Source organism: Pan paniscus, chromosome 17 (assembly GCF_029289425.2).
Source record: "Pan paniscus chromosome 17, NHGRI_mPanPan1-v2.0_pri, whole genome shotgun sequence".
Classification (NCBI taxonomy): Eukaryota; Metazoa; Chordata; class Mammalia; order Primates; family Hominidae; genus Pan; species Pan paniscus.
The window spans coordinates 86,383,408-86,399,206 of NC_073266.2; the positions used below are offsets into that span (position 1 = coordinate 86,383,408).

Below are 15,799 nucleotides of genomic sequence, written 5' to 3' on the forward strand. Positions count from 1 at the left end.
AAGGGCATCAGGCTTGTGCTTAATTGGCCTGGATATTCATCTTTGGTCTGATGTCTTCTAGCTATGTGATGTTGGCTGTTGCCCCTTTGTGAAAATAGCTGTAGTGCTGTTATGTTCCAGTTATCTATTATCTTGAAACAAACTTTTCCAAGTAATTATCATTAAAACATATCAACAGCAACCACCCTGTCTTCTGTTCAAGAATCGCGAGCATGGCTTGGCATGGACATTGTATCTCTCACTTGTGCCTTCAGTTGCAAGGGCTCAAAGGCTGGCAATGCGTGGAAGGCTGGGGGCTGCAGCCTCTTTCACTCATATCTGGCAGTCCATCTCGGTTTTCATCTATGCCTCAGTTGGGACACCTGCACTGGGGCTATTTAAGGGGGTGCTTGGCTTCCTCACAACATTGGGGCTAGGTTGCAAGTGAACATCTTAAGAACACAGAGAGAAGAAAACACCATTTGAATGATTCTGCCTCAAAAGTCACATAGCATCACGTCAGACCCACTTATCGGTGGTGAGAATCTCAAAGTCTGACTCAGATTAAAGAGAGAGAGGCACTTTCAATGGAAGGAGTGTGAAAACAATTTTATAATAAGGGTGTGTGGGATGCAGTCATTGTGGCAACGATCTTTGCAAAATACAGTCTGTCATAGCCTTTCTCAGTGAATTCTCATAAAGATCAAGAACAAATAATATCTGGGAAAGAGAATAGTAATATGAAATGTTCAATATGGATTTTCGTTTCTATGCAATCAGCTTACAATTTTATTAGCACAATGTGGAATATCTAATATATAAATATGGTTCCAAAATCTAAAAATAATTATTTTTTATCTCTTAGTTATAAAAATCTTAATAGGCAGAACCAGAAAAGCAAGAAGGATATGTATGCATATATACACACAATGTATTATATAAGTATATATTATATAACAGTTTTAATTTTCCTGGTTTGAATGGACTGAAATAGGGATAAATATACATGCTAGCCATTCACAAATACAGTAAGTTCTTTACCACTTATTTTCTGCCAGAGGTTTCTCATTAGTCCCTCTGAAATTTACTAGTGCCACCAATTCCCTTTTTCAGATTCTTCATCTGTATTTCACTAGATTAGTAGATTGTGATCATACAAGTATCTATGTACAGAATAAATATTTATTACTCTACCAAGTGTAAATTCCTAATAGAGGCAACCAACATTAGTAGAAAAAAGAATAAAAATGAATTTAATTTTTAGGCTCGTACACATAGTGACAATTTTATCTAGCCCTATACATTTCAGTCACATTCTAATCTCCGTGGTTTTACTTCTTGAAGCATTTAACTTTTTGGTAATTATAGACTTCTCTCCAGCCCATATATGATATTACCTCCCCAATGCAGTCTAATAGGAGTAATGCAGAGCTGTGTTTTTCTAGATGTAAACTTCTATTCTAAGGTGTCAGTTTTAAAGATATGCATGTTCTGTCTTAACACGCTTATCCATATACATATACACAATATATACTTTTTACTTTCTTGGAATAAATGAACAATTCTCAGAGTAAGTACATTCTGCAGTTCTCAGTGACTTCAGTCTATAATCCATAGACAGGCCAAAGAATAAGAGGAAAAAGGAGGCTTTCCATGGCTTTGTCTTCCTACTCTCCTCTTTTAAGAAACAATCCCACGGACGTGATGAGTCATGGTTCCTGTGTCCATGAATCAACATTTGCATGCAATCCTCATGAGGCAATCAGTCTTTTTTTCTATCACAAGAGAACATTTTCCAAGAATATAGGATATGCTATTACTTATAAATCCATCTAATCTTTTAAATTCTTCTTCCTGGAATATCAGTGAGTAGGTGGCTTCAATTGAGATGTGAATGTATTTTTTTCTGCATTCCCATCTAGTGGGAAAATTCTCTTCTTGACTAGTGCACAGAAATCAACTCAGAAAACTCAGGGACTCATTTTTTTCCATTGTCCTTGACTAGAACCTCCTCATCAAATAGATGAAACTTTATAGTTTTCTTTGCACTCTGAGTACTGTTCAGTTTTATGAATAATTATCCAGTGTATAAAAGTTTCTCATATACTGAGAATTTGTATATTTCTGTTGACTTTCATAAAGACTTCCCAGGTAGAAAATTTGGAGTAAGGCCAGGAAAGCTGATCCTCTTATAGGCCTATGTGTACCTAAACATTTGGGAAGCTGAGGTTTGGCAATACCAAATCTCAAGTGACAGAGACTGAGATAAAATAATTTGAACTGTCCCAAACTTCAGAATCAGTTTTCAAATTTCACTGCAGAGACCTCCTTTATCACTTGTAAAATGTTTGTTCTGTGTCCTTTAAGCTGAGCTTCAGTCCTCCCTTTCCATTTTATCATTTTATCTTTTTTTCTTTTCTTTTCTTTTCTTTTTTCTTTTCTTTTCTTTTCTTTTTGAGACAGTCTCGCTCTGTTACCCAGGCTGAAGTGCAGTGGTGCAATCTCAGCTCACTGCAACCTCAGCCCCTGGGCTCAAGCCATCCTCCCGCCTCAGCCTCCCGAGTAGCTGGAATTACAGGCTGTGCCACCACGCCTGGCTAATTTTTTATTTTTTATTTATTTTTATTTTTAGTAGAGACGGGGTTTTGCCATATTGCCCAGGCTGGTCTCGAACTCCTGGCCTCAAGTGATCTAACCGCCTTGGCTTCCCAAAGTGCTGGGATTACAGGCGTGAGCCACTGCGCCCAGCCCATTTTATCTTCTTAATTTATTTTCTATATAAGAAAAGTAGCATGCTTCATTAAATGTTCAGTTTTTTTCTTAATGAGATTTAAAATCCAGGTTAGAAGTTTCAGCAAATTAAAAATGCTACAAAGGATATTATTTTTTATATATGTATGAAAGACACAGATTTCTACTTTACGTATTTAAGAAATTATATATATAAAGTATATATATATATTCCTCAATGAATACATTGACATGCAAATCTGGTTAATACTATTTAATGTAATATTTGTAAATATTTGAAAGTCAAGCTTATTTTGTTTCTTTATTAACTGTCACTCATGGAATATTCAATAAACCTTTACCATTTTTTGACTCTCCAGTGTCTATTTTGTGTTTTGGCAATTCACTGCCAAATGAAACAGAGTCTACACCTGTGCATAGATTATAAAAATGCCAGTAAGTCTCTACCAGGGTTTCCTTTGCAATGAGGGTACAGACACTTGACTTAGGAATAGTGCATCAGAGGTGGCCACCTAGACTTTTAAGCCAAGCCAATACCCCAAGGCAGTAGACAGCATCTAGAATCCATACCTGAGCGAGAAGCAGCAGCAATAAAGACAACTTGTTTCCAGAGGCAGCGGTGGCCTCTGGTGGTTGGCGACACCACTCACTGTCCCGTATTGGTGATCTTGAGGTCCCGCTGTGATGTCTCTACCTTAATGGTGGCCGAAATAGTGTGCTTACAGGAAGATTTTGATGGCTTTCTCATCAGTGTTCCTGGCTGCATGTATTCCCCAGAAATATTTTGAGCTATAATATCAATTTCCGCTCAAATTTGCTAATTTGAATACATTTGCTTGCCAGACACATATTACCAGGAGAGTGTAGAGGCAACAGACAGAGGAGGTTACAGGCAGTGGGGTCTTCATGGGACCAGTTTTATGGCATGAGAGTGGGTCTTGGTCCCTGTCTGCTTCATCTGCAAGCCTTGTTCTATAATTCTCCTGGAGATCTGAGCTTAACAATATTCTTTAAACACTTATCTTTTCTAATTAAATTAACTGTATATGGCTTGGCTGTTTGCAACAGCCGAGTGCTAACACCCAGTGCTGAAAGATGTAATTATGAATAGTAGGAAGTGCAGTTGCAAAATGACATATATGTTGCTTAAAGTATATTTGTAAAAACTTGTATTGTTAACAGTTTAATACTATCTCTAAATTTTGAACTGTTATAAAAATGAATATCTGCATGTTATTACAAGATAATCATTTGATTTGGTAAGAAAATTTTTGTATTAATACACCTTTTCAGAAAATCATGATTCAATTTTTTTCCAGTGAAATTTCACACAGTTCAACAATGATCAATATTTATTCCTAGATATTAATTTTTAGGACCTTTCATCTATGAGAAATATTTGAGTAATATTCTTGTCTAGAAATTTAAATTTTATTTCCAATTATTGTGGAATTGTGACAGTAAACAAAGTATCAAAAATGCATAGAAATAAAATCACATCTTTTCATAAAAATAATTTTGGTTCACATTTTCTATTTTAGATTCTACAAATTTTATATACTTCAGCAATATTATTTTTTAAACTTTATATCATCATATTAAAGATACGACATTTTTGCTGAGCTTTGTCTTTTTAATTACGTTCTCATGAAGAATGTGTACATAAACTATGCAACAATTTAGAGTAAATATTAGGTGTTTTCCTTTGCCTTCTTGTAGCTCAAATACTCTGACAATAATATACATCTCAATTATAAATTGAACTATATTATTCATCAATTTTGAAAATCTCTCTGAAACACAGAATAAAATGATTAGGCTAGAAAATTAAGGATTTATAGAGTGCCCTCTGCTGCATAAATTTAGACATACAATGTCCTTAATGCTGGCAGAGACACAAAAGTTTATGTGGGGCTATCTAAATACTAAAAAAAATTTAAGTATCCCATTGTCATTAAATAATTTTTAATGAATTGCTTGTTTTCTCACTCCCCTAACCAAATTGTAACCTTTTACATAATAAAAATGCATACTTTTCTTTTAGGAAACAAATACATATCAGATATTTTCTTTATGATGTATATTTAAGGAGGTAACTATTACTTTCTTTGAAAATTTTTGAATTTGAATTTATTTTGAGTTTCTAACTTATCATTTGATTCATTAAAGTATAATATCAAAAGCAGACATTTGATTTCTCAACATGTATGATTTTAACTCTAGGTATTTTTCAAGTATGTTTCCATTCTATTATAAATAAAATAATTCTCAAAATTAATTTTAAGGAGGAACATAAATATACGCTTCATTACACAAATGCAGTTAATTAAAATCTTTTATAAAAATATTTTATTAATTTAACATATGCCATTTGCTTTTTCAGTTTTTCAGTTACTGACAAGACAACTACACAAGAAAATCTAAAAAATTAAAATTATAAATATGGTGATTCTTATCTTAAACATTCCAATGAAGTTACAAACTTAGTACAATTTTATTATAATTTCCGATGTAAATTCACAGGTCTAAGTCAATACTCAGTATCTTTTAAATATTCTATTTTATCACCCAAAACTTAAAATGCGCTCAAATGTTAGATATGCAATATATTTCACCATATGATGATTTGTACATATACTTTCTAAATCTAACACAAAATACTAATACTTACTGATTTGTTTATTATTTCTCTATTTAATTATTTTCCTCTCATCATCTCAAACACAAGTACTAAAACAAAAATTATATCATTATAAGCAACTTGGGTGTCCTCAGCTGGCTAGGTTTACTTTTCTATCTGAAATTGTGACCGCTGTGGTTAATCTGGATTATAAACATTCATATCAGTGTTCATAAGACCTAAACTTTCAAGTTGAGTCTCTTTGTTTGTTAATTTTGTTTAATATATTTGCTATGTTAATAAGGGATTCCGGATCAGAGTCCTATAAGTGGTGCTTTGCACCATTTTTTTGCAACCTGTGTCTTTTGAGGTTAGGCTAAGCTCTAACTAATTCTTTTATATCCTCTTTCAATTTTGTGGCTTGATTTATGTAAATATAATTATATAACTTTTTAATAGGCTGCTTCTCCATTTGATTGAATTAAACTAATGTATTTACAGCCTAACACTACTTTGAATTATCATAGTATTGTTACCAGGAAGAATCATTTTTCTTATAAATATGTAAATGACATTCAATATTGATTCTGCATGCATTTTCTAGCTCTGTGAATATGTTTCTAAGATCTTTCTAGTGACATTTAATATCACTGAAATAGATCCATATATTAGTTAATTATGAATACAGTAAGTATGTAACTAACAATCACAAAATCTCAGTGTCATGTAACAATCAAAGTGTATTTACCTGGAGCTCAAACATATAAGTTGTTTTCAAATTTTTGTTTCTGTCATCTCTGCTAATATCTCATGGTCAAATCCTAGAATTGAGGAATGAGGAAAACAACTCTGTCCGTGGAAATGGAGGAATATCAATGAGTATTTTTGAATAGTAATCAAATCTACCTTACAGATAAGAACAGGCCAGCTTCAAAGGTCAATATATGTTCATTACAACCAGAAATAAAACAATTATCAATGACTCTAACAGACATTGTGGGCAAAACAAACAAACAAAAATCCAGTGGTTGGTGTATTAAAGGACTAAATTTTTATCCTAGTTCTGTTGCTAGTTCTACAAATAGAGAAATTAATTTCAGTCATTTAGAATAATTTAAATAAGGATCCCAGTGAAATTTCTTTATTACAATCAAATTTGAAATATTTAAAATTATTTTTAGATCCCCAGTAAATGACTATTTTTTAAGGTTGTTAGGTGGCTTGTTGGAATTCTGGGTCATTTCAAATGATTTTTTTTCATTCACATAATAGCCACAATATGAAGATGGATAGAATTCCATGTTAAAATTAGAAACATATATATCCTCCTATGTAAGAGAATATTATGAGTGAGAGGAATTGAGAGGCAAGCATGAAATACACAGAAGAAAGCAAGCAGAATGTCAATACTGGCAAAGCCAAATTAAATATATGTAATCTACTGTAAAGTTAATTGTCAGAATAATAAACTAAAATACTTTTATTCAATATTTATAATTTTTAATGAGTTGCAAAATGTTTTCTCTCATTAAGATGATCAGTTACAAATATCAAAAATTAGGAAAATGGCTATAAAATTGAATGCATCCTTGAAAGTATTTTAAAATTGAAGCCGACTTTTTTTCTTTTAATTCTTAAATTATTTAGAATGCGCACAGCTTTGGAAAAAGAAATAGAGAGACTGGAGTCGGCTTTGTCTCTGTGGAAGTGGAAGTATGAAGAACTGAAAGAATCAAAGCCAAAACATGTGAAAGAGGTATGGGGGAATATGATTTAAAGGAAGAAATGAAGCCTAGCTTTTTCTTTCTTTGGATATGTAAGCATGTGGGCAGAAAGGCACAACAGACAAGAGGAAGGGAGGTTAAAAATTGGAATTTCCTCTATAAGAGTAATATTTGAAATCACTTGTCAATAGTGGGCTTAGTCAAATTCAGACTATATGACATCTTGTTTTTATTTACACATTTGTGGCAGTTTTATATTGGTCATTATTTATTTTCAAAAATCTTATTCTATATATTTAAGATATAAAAATGATGTTTTGATATACATATTGATCGTTAAGTGGTTAATGATGAGCTACATGACACAATTAATACCCATTCTAGGCACATTAGAGGGGATGGTTAAAGATATCCTCTGATAGCACACCATCTATCATAAATGACTTTATCTTATTCTTTCATGAAGCAGCCTGATAATATCAGTTTATCTCAGGCATATTGAGGTTCTTTTCATATCGACATTGTAGTTATTTGGGATCAGCCACTTGCCAGGGTACTTTTCTTTTGCATTTTCATCAATAAAATGCCATCATGAACATTTCCCATTTCGATGATTTATTACCATTTATTATTTGAGTAATATTTTACATGTTATGTGTATTAAAGCATGGTATTACATAAGTGTGTGGGAAAGAATAATGAGTAAAGAAAAGAAAAATAATGGGCAAAATAATGACTATTTTTACATGAGTTAACATTTAGTGGGTGTGTGTGCAATATAAGTATAAGGTATGCACATGTATACGTCTGTGCACAAACATATACATGGATATACGGATCCATAGTATTTCTATGCACAGGAACCTCTCTCTGGGTATGACGTTCACAATACATTGATGTATACTGGAAAAATAGTTCATGACACAAAAACACATTATGTTTAGAATGTGTGTTTATGTGCTCTATAATATAATGGGTTCGAATTTTGACTGAAAAAGCTAATATTTAAGATGCAATTAGTGTAAAATTTAAGTAAAAAAAAAGAATGCATTTACTACCTCTTGCCACTAGTGTGCAGCACAGACTTGATAATCTTCCTCTTAGTTTCATAAGCCTTTATTGGAGTAACATTTATGTAGCAAATATACTGAAAAAGTCAAGTTTTTGAGTTGGTTTAAAAAGCAATATGTGTATTTGAAAATGTTTAATGTTTTATATTCAAATATGATTTTTGGTAGCAAAGTAAGTGAGAGAAAAAATAAAAGTATGACATTATACAGTGTAAGGTGGATCTGATGACCATTCAGAAATATGTATTAATACATATATGATGCTTTTGGTAGATAAAATGCTGATAGGGTTTCAGAACAGGAGAAACCTCAAAATTGGGAAAAATGTGTCTTTTGAGTGCATATTTCAGTTAAATGAACTACAAAGTTGAATAATGAATGCAGTGAATGTAAAATTTTGTAGACATTGAAAATTTATAAATATAAAGATGAAACATTGTTTGAATTATTTATATGGAAATTTTTTAAAAATATGTCTTTTCATTCCTAACATACATTTCTGATGTTCTTATGTTTTTTTGAATAAATGTGTTATATACATATGTTTAAATTATTTTTATAAAATAAGGTGAAATTTTAAAAAATGTTTAAAAACTAAACAAACAATACTACTTAGAATGAGTTTAATTATTTATATTTTCTTTGTTTAATCATTTCTTATAATGGGTTATAACAGACAAGAATTTTAGGCTATATTTAGAAATAGTATTGTAGCACAAGTATAAGAGTAAAATATTCAAAGTCTCCATACAGTTGATTGACAATCAGAAGGTGTGTCATGATTCATTCTTTAAAATTTCATGTAAATTATTCTTTCTTACTCCCTTTTTCCTCAACAATTCTGATAATGACCTTTGCATTTATCATAGCTCATCATCTCTATGAATGTTTGAATACAAGTGTAATTTCTGTTGTAGATGCCTAAAATGTTAAAAGCAAATACATGTCTGTCTAAGAACTGCTGATGGAAAGATTAGCAATTGTTAAAGTTGGAAACAGATGTGCTTAATAGACCTAGAATTGTAAAAATGCATTTGAAAGTCTGGTGTGCTTTTAGAGGGAAATCATTCTTCAATTACTGACACATATAGAGAAGAGAAAAGATAAGAATTTAATTGTAAAATCTAAGTGTTTAAAATACAACCAAGACAATGCATAGTAGAGGTAATTATATCCAAAATGCTGTTTCCATGCTGAATTTAATACTTATTCAGCTTTTCCTTTGCAAGTCTGTCTATATTGATTCAGAATTAAATTATGAATTCTGAGTGTGTGGAAAGGGTCATTTATGAAATTTCATGGTCTAGAGGATCAAACATTCATGTAAGTAACATTGATTACTCATAATTCTGGTACCTCATTTTAACAGTCAGTGACTCTGATTCTTTCCATAATGGAAGAGATTCTTTGCCACATGTGAGAATACTTGCTAACATTTAAAAAATTAGTCTCAAGGTAAAAAATTTTTTAAAGTAACTTTTAATTTTCTTTGAACATTGTGAGCATTTGCTTGGAATGTTCTAATATATTTTCTTAATAAGTCATCTTTTTGTGATCATAACAATGTGCCTAGTAGCTTATAATTTATAATATTCTTTCATAAATATTTATAAATACTTACAGAGACACAGGCATTGTTGGGCCCCTTTATGGCTTACACTGAAGCCTTATTTTAAACACCTCAAAATACCTTTCTGATTTGGGAGAAAATAGAAAATTAGAATTACTAGTGGTATGTAGCTAACAGTCTATACTCACACCTTATCTTTTTCAAACATATGGCATATGGGAGCTATTCTGCATACATCAAGGCAAGGACCTTGAAGATGGTTATTAGAAATAGGTGTATGGTGGAATATTAGCGCAGTTCTGAGCTCACTGCTAATTTTGAAACATTGCCTCTTATTGCTATTCCTGTGGCTTAAAAAATTATTCCATATCTCCTGTCACATTAAAATAAATAAATAAAACATACAGGACAAAATAAGTAAAAAGAAAAAAAAAATATTCCATAGAAGTGACTATAAATATTAATGTATCTTATCAACTCTGCCTCCAAACTGCATCTGACATCATTCTTTCCATCCCTGCTACTTCCCTGGACAGGGCCATTATCATCTCCTTGCCTTTTCCTTCCAGGTCTATTTACCACCACTGTTGACCTATTTAAATTCATTTTACACCACCAAGCAGCATGATATTTCTAAGACATTACGTCGGATTGTATTAGCCCATTGTTTGAAACACTTCAGTGAATTATCTGTTACTCAGTGGATAGCTGCCTTCCAAGTAATTCAGCAGTCCAAGGAAGTCCACATTCACCTGCCTAAACCATCACAGGCTGATGGTTCAGTGGATGCCCACTGACAGCACGCTTTCCTACCCTAACTGCTGTAACAAGCAATACCCTGAATTCCAGTAAGTAATACCCAATAGGTGATTACTGTTGACTCACATATAGCCCTACCTGTGTTTGGAGGGCAGCCTTCTCCATCTATCCAGCGACTCTGCTGTCCTTCATGTTCTCAGAGGTTCACTTAGCTGGACACTAGGCCATCTGATCAGAGATTAGAAAAAAGAGAGAAAGGAGTATTATGTAAGGAGAATTTATATGGGCCAGGCTTGGGAGTAGCGTACATTATTTCCACTTATAATTCACAGATGAGTACTCATTTGTATAGCAATACCTAATTGCAAGGCATGTTGAGCAATGCATTTAAGCTGTATAACCCAAAAGAAAAAGAAAATTGATTTGGCAAGCATCTAACTAGTTTCTGCAGCAAGAGTCAATATGTTACATCGTATAGGCATACTTACTAATATCATATCTTATTAATAAGTGCATTAATTAAGATATGCTTTCATTAGTGTTGATAAATATATTTTGAGGACTTTGGCTTATATTTAAGGGAAAGTGGGCCTTCTAATCCAAATCTCTCACATTGAGAGTTTGGCTTACATCGGGAGAGCTGGGAAGTGGAAGGGTTTTTTTTCCCCCCCATGGAACTCTTTCACTCTGTCCTATGTCCTTGAGAAAGACTGCAGAATGAGTGTTTCTCAAGATATATACTTCCCAAAGAAATTGGGAGAGAGGAAGGATTCAAGCTACCTGTGATGAGGTTCGTCTTTTAAACTCATCAACCAGCCAATTCCCTCTTCCTTCTAGGTGGTTGAAGGGAAAGATACTTGGAGTCTGAAGAGTGTTATGAGAGCAGGTGACCATCCACAGGGATGGATGTTTTGAGTGGAGAAGGTTTTCTCCTTGTACCATTCATCATGGCCTACGTGGTTTCACTTCTGCAACACCTCTTTTGTCCTTTCTTTGTCATTTCCCCCTGCCCACGCTTACCTCTAGCTACAGTGGCTTTCATTCATTTAATCAAAGGAACCAAACTTCTTCCTGCTCAATGGCTGGGTCCATGCTGTTTTCCTTGTTGAAAATATCATACACCTCAGACCTCTTTCCCCTCCTACACCAGCCACACCTTTCGATTAACCTCAGTTTATACATCACTTCATTAAAAAAACAGTCTCTGTCCAAAGTATGTTTCCTTTCCTATTTTTTTTCAAAGCAACACGTAATATTTTAAAAGACTTTATCAAACTGTGTGGTTATTTTTATATTTGTTTACTGTTGCCTTCCCCATTGAACTGTCAGCTTCATGAGGATATAGATCATGTCTGCTTATTCACCTCTCCGTACTCAGTGATGAATAAATATGCTTAATATTTGTGATGAGTATTAAATGAATGAAGCACTGTACTAACACTTTTCTTAATAGCTATAAATGCTTACCTTTCTAAACAGAGGCTATGATATAGTGTAAGGTGAGTAGTTGACTTCCTGGACTTGTCTTTTATTAGTAAATGAGTCTACTGCCCTCCATCCCTAAGGATTTTAGATTTTCCAGGGTACTGGGATGAAGTCTTATCCATTATGAAAATCTGTTCAGTTTGTTCTTTGCATGACATAAATTAGCTTATCAGGCCAAAGAGTGAGGCAGATAAAACACCATAGTAGAATTCTGCAAATGAATATAAAAATGAAGCATGTGGGATACCACTTTGCTGATATAAGTACCTTCAAGACCTTTTAAACAAACATAATTAAGAATCATATAAGCACTGAATTACATAAATTGGAATTAATTAAACTACTAGAGGATAATTTATAGGCATTGTCAGGTACCTCTCAGAACACTGAGATGACTTACTTAACTTTAAGACTATTATAAGAATTATGAAATAAATGTAGGCTTTTCAGAATCTACTTGTAGTAACATGAAGAAAAAGAGAGGTTAAGTTAAGCAACATCATTTTAAAATTTAAAACACAATCAAAAGAAAACAGCTCATATTTAATTAGTCTAGACAGTTAATAGTTTGAGGATAATGATAAAAGTAGACTAAAAATATATAAGGAGTGAAGTCTCTAAGTGAGTTACACAGGTAATTACCTCACACAGTGGCAATGTTTTACACCGTGGGGAGCATTCGTTCTATGAAATATCTTTATTTTTTATTTCAGATGATGGGATAGTTTCCAGAGACTAATGTTCATAAATCCAAAGCTTCTGTTTTATTTTTTCTTATCAGAAGTCTTTATAGGGACATTCAATTAAGACAATTCCTTAAAGACCCTCCTCTTATTAAACAGCATTAGTCATTTTACCTAGAAGACCATTCTTCGTGTTGAAAAGGAGATTGGACCAGGTCGCCTGCCTTCTTTTCTTCTCCCGGAAGGTGTGGCCACTTCCCTCTCCCCCACTATGTACAGACATCAAAGGTATTGATTGTATGCACCAATCTTACTGAAAGAGCCACAACTTGACCTAAGTGTTCTTGCTGCAATGCCAGCTTCTTCCCACTCATTTTTTTTCTTCTTTTACTAGGTTTATTATTAGCAGTGAAACAGCTATGTGTGCTTCTAGTTTGTAATTTCAAATTTGAAACGAAACAGTCATCCCTTGGTATCTGTGGGGGATTGTTTCCAGGATCTTCTGCAGATACCAAAATCCACAGATGTTCAAGTCCCTGACATAAAATGGCATAGTGTTTTCATATAACCTATGCACAGCCTCTCATATACTTACATCATATCTACATTACTTATAATTCCTAATACACCATTTCTAGATTACTTATAATTCCTACACACCATTTCATTCATGTGGAGTCAACATAGCACTTTGGCACCTGGCAAATTCAAATTTTGCTTTTCAGAACTCATAGAATTTTTTTTTTCTGAATATTTCTGATATTAGATTGATTGAATCCATGGATGCAAAACTCATGGATATGGAAGTATACACTTTATTTAACTTACTGTTTATATTGATTATTAGGTTGACTTAAAATATTTTTATATGTATTGTAGAAAAGATATTGTGCTTATAACAATACTTGATATTTGGTTGATTTATTTTTAATTTTGTTTTTGAACGAAACGATTTTTGATTATACAAAGGAGAAGAAGTGCAATTCCTCCTCTGTAGAGGTAGGTTCACAGTGAAGCTAAAAAAGTTTGAGTTTCAGGGCCCCTTTCTTACCCAGGCCTCTAGCAGGACTATGACAGAAGTCCTAGCAGGATGTAAATATGATCACATGTGTTTTTGTGCAATTTTCATAAGATAATTGAAACACACTTGTTAATATCTCTGTCTGTTTCCACTCTGACTTTTCACCCAATATTCTTACTTCCTTCTCTGATTGACATGAAGGAAATATTTGTGATCTTGCCAAGTTGAAGTTGAGCTGAGACTACATACAGTTTGTAGATAGTGAAATATATTTTATATTTTTTTCTTATGTATATGTAGTCAATATGAAAGTTCTCCCATTTCTGAAATGTACTTGATAATGCACCATACATTTAAATGAAAATTACATAAAATATACTTTTTTAAGAATAGCTACATTTGTGGGATAGAAACTTCAAAGAGTGAATATTCCAAATAAGAAATAGACCTTTGTGTTAAATTGTGAGCTTACTTCTCTCAATTTCATTGTCAAAAAATGATCAACTTTTGGAAAAAGTCTGGAAAAAAGACTAAATGCTATCTATGAAAAATGATATTACTATATCACTCTCATACTAAAAGTTGATTAGAGTATATAAAGCCAAAAAGCTAGGAAAAAGTATTAGTTATTTTTAAATTATTACTAGAACTTTTATTATGTTTTCTAGATTTTTATTATGTTTTCTGTGATTTTTTAATGGTATTTGTGAGCTTTCCAAAATTTGCGAATTGTTTTCTCATTTCAAATATTTACTTTTATTCCGAGTTTTTCTTTATCCCCAAATTGTAAAAAAAAAAAAAAAAAAAAAAATCTGACTCAATGAAACCTTTATATATGGTCCTCTGCATTCCTTTAGGTTAACCCCAAGACTCCATTAGGCGGCCCTCTTCTTTGTAGTGCTGTGACCCAGTGCACACATTGTGCTATAAGCACACACACACACTTATAATAAAGTGTGTGTTTGCACTTCGGCACACGTGTGATCATATTTACATTCTGCCAGGACTTCTGTCAAGGTCCTGTTAGAGAACTAGACAAGAGAGGTGCCCTGAGACATTTTTAGCTTCACTGTGAACCCACCTGTGCAGAGGAGGAATTGTACTTCTTCCCCTTTGTAGAATCAAAAATGGTTCCGTTCAAAAAAGAAAATAAAACCAAACAAATATCAGGTATCTTTATGTTAGCATAATAATTTTTCTTGTTTGTTTTCTTTTTATTTTTGAGACGGAGTTCCGCTCTTGTTGCCCAGGCTGGAGTCCAGTGGCGCGATCTCTGCTCACTTCAACCTCCGTCTCCCGGGTTCAAGTGATTTTCCTGCCTCAGCCTCCCGAGTAGCTGGGATTACAGGCGCCCACCACCACGCCCGACTAATTTTGTATTTTTAGTAGAGGTGGGGATTCTCCATGTTAGTTAGGCTGGTCTGGAACTCCCGACCTCAGGTGACCCGCCCGCCTCAGCCTCCCAAAGTGCAGGGATTACAGGCGTGAGCCACCGTGCCCGGCAGCATAATATCTTTTCTACAATACATATAAAAATCATTTTTAAGTTAACTTAATAATCAATATTAACAATAAGTTAAATAAGGTATACATATCCTCCATGAGTTTTGCATCTATGGAATCAATCAATCTCAGCTCAGAAATATATATAAAAAATTCTGTATGTTCTAAAAAGCAAAACTTCAATTTGCCAGGTGCAGAAGTGATTATACACACTTGTAATACATGCCTCTTTGCTTATAGGGTGTAATCACCCTGAGGACAGAAACCATCTTTTTTAAATTTTTTATTTTTTATATATTTTTTAAGTCTTTGTGGGCTCCTGCTACCTCGGGATCTGACTCTTAGTAAGAAGTGATCAGCAGATGCTTGAAGTCAGGCTTAATGGGAGTAGATAAAGAACAATTTAGGACACGGGAAGGAAAGTTGCTGAGAATTAGCACTGCTTATTTTATCCTATTCACTATTGCTCTCACTTTTGTTTTTTCTATATAAGTGGCTTTTGCTGCTTCTTTGTGTTTGCATTGTTCACACGAAAAGACACAAAGTCCCTAAAAAGGAAAGTGAAATTTTGTCAGTGATTTGATTGCAGAAAATATTTGCACAGGTCAGACTCCTATTCCCAAAGCTTTCAAGA

General features: G+C 33.3%; 1 protein-coding gene across 10 annotated transcripts in view; it reads left to right on the plus strand.

The window, feature by feature from the left end:
- CCDC102B (coiled-coil domain containing 102B) overlaps window positions 1–15,799 on the plus strand; it is a 368,750-nt gene that overhangs the window by 119,283 nt on the left and 233,668 nt on the right. For all 10 annotated transcript variants that reach the window (XM_055102590.2, XM_055102591.2, XM_008952665.5 and 7 more), the window contains one exon: window positions 6,998–7,106. In XM_055102590.2, the coding sequence (XP_054958565.1) occupies window positions 6,998–7,106 (109 nt within the window). The remainder of the gene's footprint in view (window positions 1–6,997; window positions 7,107–15,799) is intronic.